Source organism: Pteropus medius, unplaced genomic scaffold, assembly GCF_902729225.1.
Source record: "Pteropus medius unplaced genomic scaffold, Ma_sr-lr_union100, whole genome shotgun sequence".
Taxonomy (NCBI): Eukaryota; Metazoa; Chordata; class Mammalia; order Chiroptera; family Pteropodidae; genus Pteropus; species Pteropus medius.
The window spans coordinates 1,970,915-1,986,495 of NW_024350924.1; the positions used below are offsets into that span (position 1 = coordinate 1,970,915).

Consider the following 15,581-nt stretch of genomic DNA (forward strand, 5'->3'; position numbering starts at 1 on the left):
CACCCAGGGAGAAAGTGTAGACAAAGAAGACAAGAGGCCCTAGGCCAAATCCCGGATCACTCCAACACTTCGAGGTAGTATAAATTATTGTTAGCAAGTCCAAGAAAGGAGGAAGAATTCATATATATCACTTCTTACATGCTCTTGGCCAGATCTTAATCATACTGCTGTAGCACAAAAGGAAGGTAGAAAATATTATTTTTGGTAGCTAAATATCCAACTAAAAATAGAGGATTCTCTTACAGTTGAGAGGGAGACAGTGGATAATTGGGGTAAAACTTCTTTCTACAGAGGTTGAGTACAGGAGTAGGTCCAGCAAAGGAGAGTGAGAAGGAGCAGACAGTGAGGTAGGAGTAAAATCAGGCAATTGTGGCACCATGGAAGTTTAGAGGGGAAAAAAATGTAAAAAGGAGATGAAGTGGGGCAGGCCTGTCAAAAGCTGGTGCAAGATTAAGTAAAATGAAGACAGAGCCTTTGGCTTTGACAAAAATGGAGATTATTGGTAATCTTAAGAGCCATTACAGAGGGAAAATGAGGACAAGAACCAGTTGGGATAGATTGAATAGAGTGGGATACAGCAAATTTCATCTTTTGAAAGGTGAGACTGTAAAGAGCAAAGAGAAGAATCAGCTAGAAGAGACAAAGATCATCTGGAGAATGTTTTGTTTTGCTTAGTTTAGTGAGGGGGGCTGTGAAGGGATATGACAGTGACCTAATATAGAAGAAAATTTTGATCATTCATAATAGGGTAGCTCTAGTGGCATAGCCACGCCTGGCATCAATGGGCACAGAAGGGGAGGAGCAGCAACCTCATGAATAATAGAATTTACCATAGATTGCTTCTCAACTTAGTTAAATTTACCGTTTTAAAGTCGAAGATAATAGATAATGCATTATGTATCTGATTTATGCAATAAAGATAAGAGACAACTCCATCCAGCAAACACATTTTAAAAAGTAGGTGGAGAGAGGAGAGTTTGGCTCTAAGTATAATGGCAAACACGTAGACAACATAGACTGAGTGCTAGGCATCGTTCTAAGTGCTTGACACTTACTCTCACATCTGTGTGATAGCCTACATTCAGAGATTTGGCAAATTAACATGCAGTTATATATTTTAAATTAAAATGTCAAGATATCCATATATTGTTTTTTATTCTTTTTCACTTTTGCCAGTCTTGTTCACATTAGATAAAAGGTTTCTATTCTAACATGGAATAATATCATATATATGTAATCAGTGTGTGTTGTGTGCGTGTGGTTGTCTCTGGGGCAGGGATTTCAACTCTTGTTAAAGTCTTTCTACAGTGTGTTAATATGCTTAACTAAGTAAATAATTTAACCTTTCTTTGGTGATTTGGGTTCTTGCAATATGTCTAGGACATTTTTGGCAATTTCTTCAGCAAACAGATTAAATATTAGCTTGTCTTCTCACCATTGGTCTCTTTCAGAATTAAGTTAAATTCTAAATAAAAATTTTAGTCATTTAGGGGAAGGGGCATTCAAATAGTTGTATTTAAGATCATTAGAATTATACTATCTGTGTTTGCCAGTATGTAAATGTCTGCTTCAGAATTATTTGATATATATTTAATTTTAGATCTTTAATCATATGGTAACCTTATAGTGTTTTCTATCTTTGGCAGGAATTAAAAGGTGGAAAAACTTATGCGAAGGTAAGTAAATGTTCTTTAACTCTTTTGAGATTTGTTATATCATTCGTTTCTGTTTGTAAGCTTAAAAATTAAGTAGTTTGCTCTTATAATTGCCGTGCAAGTTGGCTATCTTTAAATAAAGCAACTTGGAGATTGAACAGTTGGAGCCAACAATAAACTATAGTCAGATTCTTTCCAAATGCCGATTATGGGATGTTCTTCTTAAGTTTCAGCTTCCCTGCTAGAAGACGACCTCTGGTTTGCATTAAGCAACAGCATCTGTTACTCCAGTCTCCCCTGGGAAGCATTTCTATTCCCACCAACCCCCAGTGGGGTAGGATCCTTCCTCTGTGTCCTCTTAGCACTCTGCGTATACATGATCTCGACTGTCTTTTATACTTCTACTAGCTATATGAAATTACTAATGAATGTGCTCAGCTTTTTGCCGAATAGAAGGATTTAGTAATTAGTAATACTATCGGAAACCCACATACCCCTCTGTGATGGCATCTCCATCAACCCAGTTGTCTGAGCCAAGTACCGGGCACTAGTTCCAACCATCAAACCTACCTAACTCCCTAAAATCAACTGTTGCATTGTCATTTAGGATGCTCTTTGCCACAAGTAACAGAAAACCCTCCTCACCTAGAGATTTTTTTTTTTTTTTAATTTCACTGAACAAGGATGTGAGGCAGAGCTGCCCCAGGATTGGTTGAGCCACTGACTGGAGAATGTCATCAGGAACCCATGTTACTTTTCTCTTTCTGTTCTTTCATTCTCTGTGTGATGATTTTGTCCTTGGCTGGCTCCCCTCATAGCCAGTCACCAGGTGGGTTGGCTTCTTGAGTTTTTGTCAGCACATTCACATATAACAAAATCCAACTGCTTCCCCATGTATGACTTTTTTGAGTGAGAATATTTTCCTATATGGCCCTCAAAGGATTTCCCTATATTTTTCATTGTTTATAGCTGGATCATGTGCCTACTCCTAAACCAGTAATAGGCAATAGGAAATGGATTGCGGTGGTTAGCTTAGACTAATCACAATTCACTAATGAGCTAGAGGTTTGGTTACTTTCCTTATGCACGTGGATAAGCTAAAAATGGACACTTGAATGAAATCAGAGCTCTGCTAGCAAGAAATAGCAGGGCACTGAATGGTTGGTAGGCAAACAACAGGGTATGCTATGATGTCTCTTTGATGTCTCCCTTACAAAAAGTTCTTGAAACCATCCCTTCTCTCCATTCCCAAGGCCACTACCTTAGGTTGTGCCTTCATTATTTCTTATTTAAAACCTGCACTGGCCTCTTCTCCTTTGTTTTCTGCCTCTGTTGTCTCCCTCCAGTCCTTCATCTATGATAGTGCCAGAAAAATGGTTCTAAAAGTTCAAACAGGATAATATCATTCCCTCACTTTTAGTCCTTCAGCAGCTTTCTATTACCTGTGAAGGAAAACGAAGTGCACAGTCTTTAACCCAGCATATTAGACCTATCTTGGTTTGCCTATCATCTGTGTACACATGCGTGTGCGTGCGCGTGCACACACACACACACACACACACACACTCACTCATCCTTAAGCTTCAGACAGACTGCCTTCATCAACTTCCTAGAGCGAGCCATGCTATTTTAGCCTCTTTGCCTTGTGACTTGACATTTTCCCTACCATGCCTTTGCTTCTCCCCTCTCTTGTCCTGTCAACTCATGTATCATTAAAAACTCAGCTCAGTCATCCCTCCCCACTGAGAAAATTATTTTCTCCCTCTTTCTTAGTTGTGCCTTCCTCTATCACAGCACTTATACTTTTTTATAGGAATTTATTTTCTGTTTTCTCTTATTAAACTATGAGCTCCTTGAGAATAGGAATGATTTACATTCCTAATGCCTATCATTACCTGGAATGTAGATGCTCAGAATTGTTTGGCAAGTGGAGTAATATTGGCCACAGATACCATTTTAAGAAGACAATTATATCAGTGGAGCCAAAGATAAGATCATAAAGAAATATGACCATTCTGGTACCTCACGGAAATGTCAGCTCTTCAAGACGGCCCTTATCTGTCCCATTCATCACTATTTTCCAGTGTTGAGAATAGGGCTTGGCACATAAAAGATGCTCTGACCTTCAGCCTAAAACATACCCCACCTGTTAGTATGCTTTCATCATGGGGACTGACCAGATTTTTTTTTAACTTGCATTATGCTTAGTGACACTGTAATACCAACAATCCAACAATGGATGGTGAGCCAATGGGCTGTTTTTTATTCAACAAATATGTATTAACTGCCTACCATGTGCCAGGCATTGTTCCTGGCACTATTCTAAATATCGACGATGCAGCAGTAAACAAAACAAAAATCCCTGCCTTTGTGGAGCTTACATTATAATAGAGGGTTGAGGGAAGGGGACAATATAAACTAAATAAATACAAAACGTGTATGTACATGATGTGATGATAACTACTAAGGAGAAAAATAAACCAGATAAGAGATAAAGAATGACAACTACAGGGTAGGGGAGAGAGGAGATGGGTCATGTCCTAAAGTTGTCAGGAAAGGCCCCTTTAGAGAGATGACATTCAAACTTAGACCTGAATAGAATGAAGAAGAAAGTGACAGGATCTCAGAGGGAAGCTGTCAGGTTAAAAAACAGTCATTGTTAAAGGTCTTGAGGTGATCTTGGCATTTTTAAGGAAAAGGACACTATGGCTAGAAGAATAAGGAGAGGGGAGGCAAAGAGATGAGGTGGCCAAGGACAGAGGGATCAGAAACAGTCAACACATTCAACTCTTTCAAGGAGTTTTGCAGTAAAGGGGAGCAGAAAAATAGACTGGAGAGAGATGTAGGGTGAGGTTTTGGTTTCTTTTGTTCATTAAGATGGAGAAAATCCAGCATGTCTGTGTGCTGATGGGACTGAGCCAGTAGAGAAGGGAAATTTTAGAATGCAAGAGAGAGGAAAGAATTACTGGAGCAATGAACTTGAGTAGGCAACAGGAGAGCAGTTGGCATTAGATCGGAGCACAGCCGGTTCACTTACAGTAAATGGAAAGGCAAATATGTGGGCACAGATACAGTTAGGTAAATGGATGTGGCTGGCAATAAGAGCTTATGAAAGTTAAGTGCTGTTTTGATTGCTTTTATCTTCTGAGTGAAACAGGATGCAAGACATCAGCACAAAGTACAGACGTGAAGGAGGCATTGGAGGTTTAAAGAGAAAGGATAATACATGAAATAGGGCATATGGATGATGTGTGATCACATAGCCACATGAGTCTTCACATGTTTATTTGGATATGGCTTTGCCCTGGACATACCCAGGCTTTTTGGCTGATCTGTTGGACCCCTAAAAGAGGCAGTAATACCAGAGTAACCATGTGAAAATTAGGTAGATGTTACCTGCGACTTGATGTGTTCTGACTTATTGCATTTGGGGCTTGTGGCCCTTTAACTGTTCTCAAGGTCTTAACGTTCTTTCTTCTTGTACCAGTTAAAAGGTGCTAAAATAATGCTCCAGCCTACAATTAAATTCTTCATCTTGAATATCATTCATATGTGCCCTGTGTGTGTTCTAAAGTCTTAAAGCAACTTAAAATCACAGCAGTGTTTAAAATGGTCGGTACTTTTTATTATGTATTCAGGGAGATGTGCTTAATAATTGCAAATTTAAAACTTTTTGTTGTTGTTAACAAAAGGCTCTCTATATACTTAGTCATGAAAAATAGACTTTGTTTAAAAAAAATATGTATTGGGGTTGACTTGTACCACTTGGAAACAAGAAATAAGGTTAAACAACATCAGTGGAAAGACTGGAGGGCAATCTTTGGTAGCTGCATAAAACGGGGACCAAACCTGGGTTGTAATGAGAGGGAGGAACAGGTCTGAGCTGAACTTCTGGATAGCAGCAGGGAGGGTTAGGGCTAGGCTCTGAGAAAGGATGGAAGTAAGGTTCATAAAGAGAGATCCTGCTTAAGGGTGATCAGCAAAACGAAGTTATGAGAGATGCTGAAGGAGAATGCACTCGTACCAAAGAAAAAATGTGATACCCTTAAATCATTCTAGTCTTTGGGTGGAGAGTGAGACCCTAATAACCTGCAATCATCTGTAGTCTCCAGTGGTTAATTAAGAATAGAGCCAGAACCAGACTAGGGATAAGAAAGTCCGATCAGCTTTCTATATGTATATGCAAATGATCATGATTGGTCTGCTAGTATTTCCTATAGTATGGCGTGAGTACTACTGCTACTTGCAATGATTTTAGTTGTTTGATTTACTTCACTTCAGTTACGTATTTTAATGTATATAGAAAAAAATATATATTTAGCACATAAAATTCATGATTTCAAAGATCGTATTGCTTAAGACAAGAGCAGAATAGGTAATAATTTTTTTACCAAAAGTGAGCCAATTTAAAGACACATTGAGTCTACAGCCAAGCCACCCTGAACAAGCCCGATCCTATCTGATCTTGGAAGCTAAGCAGGGTCGGGCCTGGTTAGAACTCGGATGGGAGACCACCTAAAAAGACGAGCTGCTGTGGACATAAAAAATAAAAAAATAAGGGATTGTAAGCTGACAAGGTCCTAGCAATCTGTGAGGTCAACCAAGGGTTGCCTCGCCTAAAAAAAATAAATAAGTAAAATAAATAAAGACACATTAAGTAAATACACAGTCATTGTTCAAATGACAAAAATTGCAAATGACTGAAATTTGAAATAACTCATCTAGAGCATGGGTTGAATGTTTATTTTAAGGAGAATATGATAGAAGCCTAGTAGATATTCTATTAATATAATTCTTTTTCTTTTCATAGCTGGGCTTTGCAGATCTAAACCTGGCAGAGTTTGCTGGATCAGGAAATACCACTCGCCGCTGTTTACTGGAAGGCTATGATACCAAAAATACAAGACAAGATAATTCCATTCTTAAAGTAAGCACGTTTCAAGATTTACATGTCAACAAATGAAATTCTGTCTTTAAATAAACATAGGTATATACTGTCAAAGACAAGATGAGAATCCATACTGAGATCATAAGCTGAGCACACCACTGAAATACTCATCACCTAGGGGAAAAAAAACTACCCAAATCACCAGTGCAGTGAAAAGTAACAAGTGTTCACCTTCATGATCACGAGGTGTTTCTCTCTGGCTCTGTGCCCACCCGAGGAACAATGCACACAACCCCTACAGCATTAGGGCTCATTGGGAGGAGGGAGCATGATGAATGAATACCTTAAAATCTTTATAGCTCCCAGAAGGTCATTTCCAAAGCAGCTGCAGTGGCCACATAGAAGTCACTGAGTTCTCTTGTAATTAGTGAAGTGATAGATGGCACTCAAAGTGTCTGCCCTAAGTACCGTCAGGAGCCACATGTTCTGATGACCACAGACAGAATAGGCGCTTCAGAGAGTTGGTGGGAATATGAAATGCGACCAGTTGAAGAAATATTTATACAGCATTTTGCATCAATTAAAACTCAATATATCAACCTTTTGCTATATTTTAGTTAGATTACCCCGTGATGGAAAGTTATCTAGTGATAAGAAAGAAAAATAATTCTGAACAAAAACTGGATGGTCAGAGTTAGTGGCGCAAAGAATTACCCTATACCTACAGTTTCTAACTTTATTTTTAGTAAATATTTAGCTCTGAAGATGTGAAAATGCATGGAGTGCTTATTATAGTCAGTCCATTCCTTGCACAAATTTAGCAGCTGTAAAGAAAGGAGGAATGTAGTTGGGGAGGAGAGGAAGATGGTGAAAGAAGATAGGAAGGAAGTCAGAAAAAAATAGCACGATGTAAACTTCTGTGCACATCATGTTGACCTGGTTTTATGGTGATCTCTATACACAAAGCATTTGCATATACCTCTGTGAAATAGACAGGGTTGGGCATAGATTGTCTTTATTTTATAGATGAAGAAGCTGAGACTCAGAGGTTAAGTGTCTCACTAAAGTAGTGAGTGGCCGAGCTGAGACCAGAATGCATGTCTTCTGCTGCCTGGTCAGTGGTCTTTTCATGTTCTCATGCTGTCTAAGCATCAGGCTCAGAAGAAACAGTTCATTCTTAGACTGATCCTGAACAAGCCACTAAATTCAGTTTCTTTATATTTCTTATATAAATATATAGATAATCTTTCTCTGAATTATGGTGTTTTTATTGGAAATTGAAATTACTTTTACATTTTAGACCCCCACATTCCTTCCGGCCAGCTCGTGCTGTAGTCTCCTTCTGGCTCCCCACTTATCTTTTCACACCATTTCTCCTACTTGGTCCTATAAAAACCATACTTAACAGAGTAGGTCACACACCATTCAGCAGTCACTCTCTCCCTTCTGATCTCTGTCTTCTAGCCACTTAATTACCTTCTGTCGCCTACTCATTGATGACTTAGCTCCTAGCTCACGGTTTTTCTCTTCATCCCATCTGTCATCGTTTTTGGTGGCTTTACCATCTGTGTGAGTGATATATATTTCTGAACTGTCTTCTCTATATTTTCTCTTCTTTTAGCTAATCTTATATGTGCCTAAGGCCTCTCAGTTCCTTAAGCTACGTATCTCCAGCCACTTTTTCCTTTTCTTCATCTCAGTTCCTACTCCTGTGGTCACACTCTCGACTTTCTTACCACTAGAAACTTTACCATCTCCAAAATCTCAATTTAAGGTATTTCTCCCTCCTATTACTGTTTATTACATTTCCACGTTTCTTACGTTGATCTACTACTCACTTAGCTATCCTTAACCTTACCACTTTCTCTGCTTGCTTTTACTTTCCTCTTTATCCAACTTAGATTCCATGGTCCATGATCGTCATAACCTTAAAAATACTCCTTTTCCTCTGTCTCCCTCCATTGCTGTTCCTGAGTAATCCCCAACCCTAATCAGACTCGAGTATCCTCCCCAGGTCTGCATCCTAAGCTCACACGAGCAGGTCTAGCTGGCATTACTGCAGCCTGGCCCACTGCCATCAAACAGTCATACTCTACTTCCTCTGTAAGTTTCCTTTCCCAGTTTCCTAGCTATTCTGTTTCATACGTTCTTTTTCCTCATGTCTCCACCTACCAGTCTTGCTCTCAGCTAATGGTCTTGCTTTATCCTTTATTAAGAAAATAGAAGCCATTAAATTCTAATTCCCTCATTTTCGCATCACAGAATTTACAAGTCTTCCTGTCTCTCCAGCCCTATTATCCTTTTTGCCTCCAGTTGCAACAAATGAACTGCCCCTCTTCCTGTCAGAAGTCAGTCCTTCCTCTTAGGTTCTAGAATCCAAAGCTTGTCTATCAAGAGTTTTGTCCCTTGGATGATCCCTTCTCCTAATCATCTCCTTGTAATGAACCATCCTCATTAGCTCTGGCAACTCCTCGTCTCCTCCAGCCACTGTCCCACTTCTCTGTTCTACTTCCCTGCACAATTCTTTAAGAGTTGTATGTGCTTTCTCCATCTCCTTCCAGAAACATTCAAGATATTCAAGAGCGCTGTTCCAATGGAGTTGGAAATCAGATTATAGAGTTCTGTGAAAGAAGAGGCCTTGAGAAAACCAGCACAGCAGGGATAGGTCTAGCGTTTGATAAATTTAGCACTTAAAGATAAAGAGAATAGTAGTGGAGGCACCGGAATGAAGAGATAAGAATGGAATGAGGAGGTAGAAGAATACATGTCAGCCATTAGTGGAAAATAGGCAGAATTCTTCATTAAGATTATATGAGTTTTAGAATTATGTAGTCCTAGGTTCAGATTTTAGCTCTGTTCTTTACTAGCTAGTTGATCTTGGAAATGTCACTTAATCTCCTGAGCTTAAAATGAAAGTATCAATCTCTTATAGGAGTTTTGGAGAGTAAATAAAATAATCCATATAAAACACTTAGCTTATGCCTGGCACATAATAAGTTCTCACTTCGTGACAGTTGCTTATATTGTTACTGCCGTTATCATCACTGTTCCCAGAAGAACATAATTGGGTCCTCTGGCTGATTCTTAAAAGACACTAAGCAACTGGTGAACAGCAGTATTTCAGAAAATATTAGCAAAGCTTGAAATTCTGATTTAAAGGTGGAGCAAAGGTGAGAAGCATTCGACTCTACAGGCCATCAGCAGGCACCCCTTAAAGAGACAGCATGGCGAGTTGGAGGGCAACCTCCTAAACCCTTAGCACCACTGGGAGGAGAGCCATAAACTCCACCAGCACAGCGCACCCCCCCAGGACTGCTGCTGCCGAAGCTCGCACTCTGTTTCCATCTTCTCCACTCATTCTTGCAGTTGCAGAATTTTGGATGTTAATGATGATTTTTAATCTGGCTGTGTAATGCAGCAATTTAATATTGGATAGAATCCAATTTAGCAGTCATTTAATTTAATGCTTTCTAAATAGGAAGTACTGGACTAGGTGCTCTGAAGGATGTGTGGATTAGTAGATCGTGGCTTCTCCTCTCGAGAGAGCTTTCATAATCATGAAATTTTTTTTCTTACATTTAGGTTTTGATCAGTATGCAGCTGATGTCTGGTGACCCATGTTTTAAAACGTAAGTTGCTGCTCAATGAGAGTTATTTATCCGAAAGTGTAATAGTGGTTTCTTTGTTTAAATTTTCACAGTCATATTTTGTAGTGTTTATGGGCTATTACCGTGAGGGAGCAGCTCTTCTGCTGGGCGACCGGCCCTTACAGAAGTTACCACCTGCTGCCAAGCGGGCACTCCACACCCTAAGTTATAAGCTATCGGTCTTTTATCATCTTTGGGTTTTGGGTGAAATTATACAAATTAAAATTTTTAATTTTCCTTAATAAATACCTATTAAGTGCACAAAATATTGTGTACTAGGCCCTATTCTAGACACTACAGAAACAGCAGGGAAAAAAAAACAGATACGGTCCCTGACATCTTGGAGCTTATATTTGAAAACAAACAACAAAAACGAACAAGTAAATATATAATATAAAGATGGCAATAAGTGCTTTGGAGAAAAATGAAGCAAGTCCGGAGGGCCGTGGCGGGAGAAGTATTGCTCTTTTATGTGGAGTGCTCGGGGGAGTCCTCCCTAGTGAGGATGGTGTTGGAGGAGAGAGCTGAAGGAGGTGGGAAGCAGGCCACACCGATATTTGGGGAAAGAGCATTTGAGGTAGAGGTAACAAGTTAGCTCCCCCGGTACCCTGGGGGTTGGGTGTTTTGGCACATTCATGTAACTGCCAGGAAACCAGTATGAGTGGAACAGAGTGAATGAGGGGGGAGGGTCATAGAGATGAGACCAGCTGATAGTTTTGTAGGCCATTATAATAATAGTCTCATAGGCCACTTATAATCTGAGTGAGATAAAAAAGGTACTGGAGGGTTTAGAGCAAAGGAGTAAAATCTGACTTAACGGCTGCTATGTAGGGAACAGATAATTTGTGGGAGCAACAAAGTGGGCAAGAGCAGAAATGGTAGATGAGTAGGCAGCTATTTTAGGAATCCAAGATTTTGGGCCAGAGAAACTACAAGAATGGTTTTTCCATGTATCAAAATGAGAGAGCCTACAAGAGGAACAGGTTGGGAGCTTGGGTGTTGGACATGTTAAGTTTAAGATCTCTGTGTAACATCCATATCACGTAGGCACTTAGATTTGTCACTACAGTACAAATCATGACATCATCAGTACACAGATACTATTTAAAGCCATGAGATTTGATTAAGTGACCTAGAGAGCATAAATATAAATTTTCTTAAAAGACCACAAACTGAGGTATGAGACACTCCAGCATGTTAGAGGCCGAGCAACCAGTGAAGTAGGAGGAAGGGACCAAAGGAGATCACCCCTGAAAACCAAGTGAAGAACAGGTTTCAAAAAGGAGGGAGTAATGGACTGCGTCACACACTAGGGAAATAGGTCACAGGAAGTGGGAACTGAGGAGTGACCTTGGGGTTTTGCAGTGTAGACATCGTCGGTGACTTTGACAAACGCTTTGGTGGGATGCTCTTAGACCACAGCCTCATTTGAGTAGGTTAAGGAGGGTTTCGGAGGAGAAAAATTAGAGACAGTGAGTATGGCGGTCCCCACCTTACCCACAGTTCTCCTTCCGCGGTTTTAGTTATCTGCCGTCAACCATGGTCCAAAAATAGTAAATGGAAAATTCCAGGAACAAACAATTGATAAGTTTTAAATTGTTCAGCAATCTGAATAGCGTGATGGAATCTCGCTCCATCCCTCTCTGTCCCTCCTCGGATATGAATCCAGCTTTGTCCAGCATATCCACGCTGCATACACTACCCACCCATTAGGCACTTAGTAGCCATCTTGGTTATCAGGTCCACTGGCATGGTGTCACAGTGCTTGATTCAAGTAACTGATTTTATTGTTATAATCGTTCTATTTTTATTAGTTATTGTTGTTAATCTCTTACTGTACCTAATCTAAATTAAACTATCATAGATATGTATATATTGGAAAAGACATAGTATATACAGGCTCCAATACTATCCACTGTGTTTCAGGCCTCCACCAGGGGTCTTGGAATGTGTCCTCTGCAGACCAGAGGGGACTGCCATATTCATAGATGAACAGTCTAACAGACAGGGGAAATGTGGTACAGAAAAAGGATGATGCTAGAACAATGTCCTTGGATTGTTGAGAGGGAAAAAGGCAGAGACTATGGCTACAGATGCAGATATATGAGAAGTGGAAGCATATATAAGTTATTTTTAAAATTGTTCCTGGTTTCTTAGTGAAATAGGAAACAAGGTGATCACTGAAGAGTGAAGATAGGAAAGATGGAGGTGGTGGTTTGAGGAGGGAGGAAAAGATGTGTGAAAGCCTGCTCCGAGAGTGAACTGCATGGAAGAAAGCAGCAGGATGGTCTGTCAGCAATCGTGAAGACGATAATTAAACGTGGAAGTTAATTAGATACTATCTAAATATCTGAGAAAGATATATTTAGAAAAGTAAACATTTCTTCCCTATGCATCAACTTCTGTAATAGCTGTAATAGCAACATCTATATAGTCTCTACTTATGTTCTGTTTTGTCAAGATGAAAATATGTATTTTAGTATAAATCAACCATTAATTAAAACTATGCATTTTCTTCTAATTTAGCCTTCCTATACTGTCTTCACTCAGACCATAATTTCCTGGTACCTTTATTTCCTGCTTTCTTGGGACTAAATAATTTTTGCTACGCTATTTTTGATTTCTTAGGTGACACTTTATTTTTCTAATGGAATCAGTTTAGGGTGAAATGAGAAAATGAGCAGCAAAACTTAATAGAAGAAAATGAATTTATCATTTCTTCCCATGAACTTTTTATGCGTTGTCCCTTACTGACCCTTGCTCTGCCATTTTATCTCTCTACTTCTGAAATCCATATACTGAAAAGCTCAAAAATAGATCACTTTATACAATTCCACAAATACAATTCTGACAATCCAGAGTTTCTATTTATAGAGAAAAACTTTTATAACTTACTAGAATCAATAGTCCTTCCCTCATCCCAAGATACATACAGGTTTTTCTCAGGAGAATCAAACCCCCAATATTTTTCTCTTTTCTTTGACTATCTGAAATTATGCAACTGTCTGTGGAAAGAGGCAGCTCTGACACATCCACACACTTGTACATACTGAGTATGGTCGAATAGGAAAATATTTGAACTACTGATGTAAAAATTATTTTTATCAAGTTATATTTCAATATATATCAAATATGTAAAATCACAGTACTTTTAGAGCTGAAGAGAATATTGGAAGTTGTCTAGTTTGGTGATTTTTTTTTTTTTCCAGAATATTTAGCCACAAAATTTTTTTCTCACATGTATTATGAATCCCAGTATATAACATTTTTCTCTTGGGAGGCAAAAAGGTATAGTACTTATTACCTCTGAAAGTCCTTGAGGGAGCTTCACGAAGCCAGTTCAAAAAGCGTCGGTATAATCCAAGTTCTCATTTTACAGATGAGGAAACTAAGGCACAGAGCAATCAAGCGACTCAACTGTGTATTTGTCTGTAAGACATATTTAAATAACTGCTAGAGAGGTTCATTCTATTTGCTTTGTCTTTAAATTTTTCACAATACAAAGTTTTTAAAAATTTACTAGAGAAACTAATAAGAGTGAAGCCAATTCTTAGCATTCTCAGGTTAAATTCCAGTTTTGATATTTTATGAACAGAATATCTGTGACATAGATTGTATGGTTTCGGTTTTCTGAAACAAATTTTGTACTCTGAGGCCAGTATTTATGAAGAAGGCAGCTGAGCTGGTAAGTCAGCCTCTTACCACCTGCCCTAAACTCCATTCTGTAGTTCTTTACTACTCATCAAATATCCACCAACTCTTGTAAAAGAGTGAAACTAACCCCAAGAAGAAAGGCAACCACTAGTGCTGATGAAGAAAAAGGGCATTTTGAGAGAAAGATTACATACCTTGCTGGCATTTGATTATTTGGTGATAAAGCAGACGTAGGGATGTTGTGACTCCCTTGCTAGCTAGGGCTCTGCTACATTCATATTCCTGCAGGAAGGACGTTGCCACCTGTCAACATGATTTAACGAATATTACTGTCTCCCAGTTTGAATCTCAGAACAACTCTGTGAAGTGTCATCCATATTTTTAAGTAAGAACATTGAGACTCAGAGGTTAAAGAACTAATTTGTCCTGGGTACCAGGATTTACTCATTCATTCAGTACTCGTGCCTTGATTGCCTATCATGTGCTAACATTTACCAAAATGAATAAGACCAGCTGCTGCTCTGAAGGATTCACAGTTTACGTGGGAAACGGACACCCAACTTTCCCTTGAAAGCCAGGAAAGTCTTCACTGAGGGGGTGACACTGAGCTAAGTTTTAAAGGATGAATAGGCAATTACTAAGCAGAGGAGACATTCCAGAAAGAGAAAACAGCCTGCACAAATGTATGCCGCCATTGTTGTGGGGCACAGTATATTTACAGTCCACCACATAGGTAGAATTGTCATTTGAGGGGGTCATTTTTCATATACTCTTAACATTTCCGTGAAATTAAAGTAAAATAATCCATCTCTTTTCTGTAACTGAGCTATATTAAACCATTTCTGATAAGGGATATAAAAACATTTTCAGAACAAAAGGGGCAGTAGAATAAAAGCTGGCATATGATAGACACTTAGTGATTATTTATTCAACACAACTGAGTTGTCTAGGGAGACGTAGGAGAGCTGCCAAGGCCCAGCTAAGATTTTAGATTCTAAATTCGCCTTAAAAACAGTCTCCATGGTTGATGAACTTTCTCCATAATGCTTAGTTGCCCAGTATTTGAGCAGTTAGCGCAGATGGCCAAAATTATCAAGGTTTGTGGTTCTTCAGGTTTTTGAGACTGCGGAACAAGGGCTGCCAACCTGAAAGTATTGCTAACGTGTTGTGCCCATGGAGTCAGGCTGGACAGGAAAGAGTGGAGCCAGAGGGAGACTGGCAGGGAGAAGAGGGGAGGCCTCAGGCCGGGAGCTCTGAAGGGTCAGAGAATGGGCCTAGGGTGGCAGGATGGGGATGCTGTACTCAGGCATCTGTCAAAGGAAAACCAAAGGGACTGGCAGTGAAAGAGGAGTTCAGACAGGCGGGCACGAGCCACCACCAGGGATCGACTGTGACCGTAGACTCCATTCTTTATAAGTGTATTTCTTTTACATATTAGTTTTTCTTATAGAAATTAAATGCAGGGCTTTTTTTTTTTCCCACCACGCTGTTTTACATTATAGCAGGTCCTCAAATAACATTGTTTTATTATAACATTGGTAGCAATTTAATTCTTATTTACATCAGTTAGCCTATGGTAAAACTGATTTTGTTTGTACCATGTTTCATTTAAAGTTAGGCAGACTAGCTAAGAGACTCTTGTTAGTCATACAGGAAAAGGTACAAAGACCAAACTAATTAGTGGAGGTGGAGAAAAGATGATGACTAGGAAAAATATTAGAGAATCTGAAATTTAGA

General features: G+C 39.2%; 1 protein-coding gene across 1 annotated transcript in view; it reads left to right on the forward strand.

The window, feature by feature from the left end:
* EEIG2 (EEIG family member 2) overlaps positions 1 to 15,581 on the forward strand; it is a 55,219-nt gene that overhangs the window by 26,286 nt on the left and 13,352 nt on the right. The window contains exons 3-5 of the mRNA XM_039841029.1: positions 1,647 to 1,676; positions 6,466 to 6,582; positions 10,126 to 10,172. Coding sequence (XP_039696963.1) covers positions 1,647 to 1,676; positions 6,466 to 6,582; positions 10,126 to 10,172 — 194 coding nt within the window. The remainder of the gene's footprint in view (positions 1 to 1,646; positions 1,677 to 6,465; positions 6,583 to 10,125; positions 10,173 to 15,581) is intronic.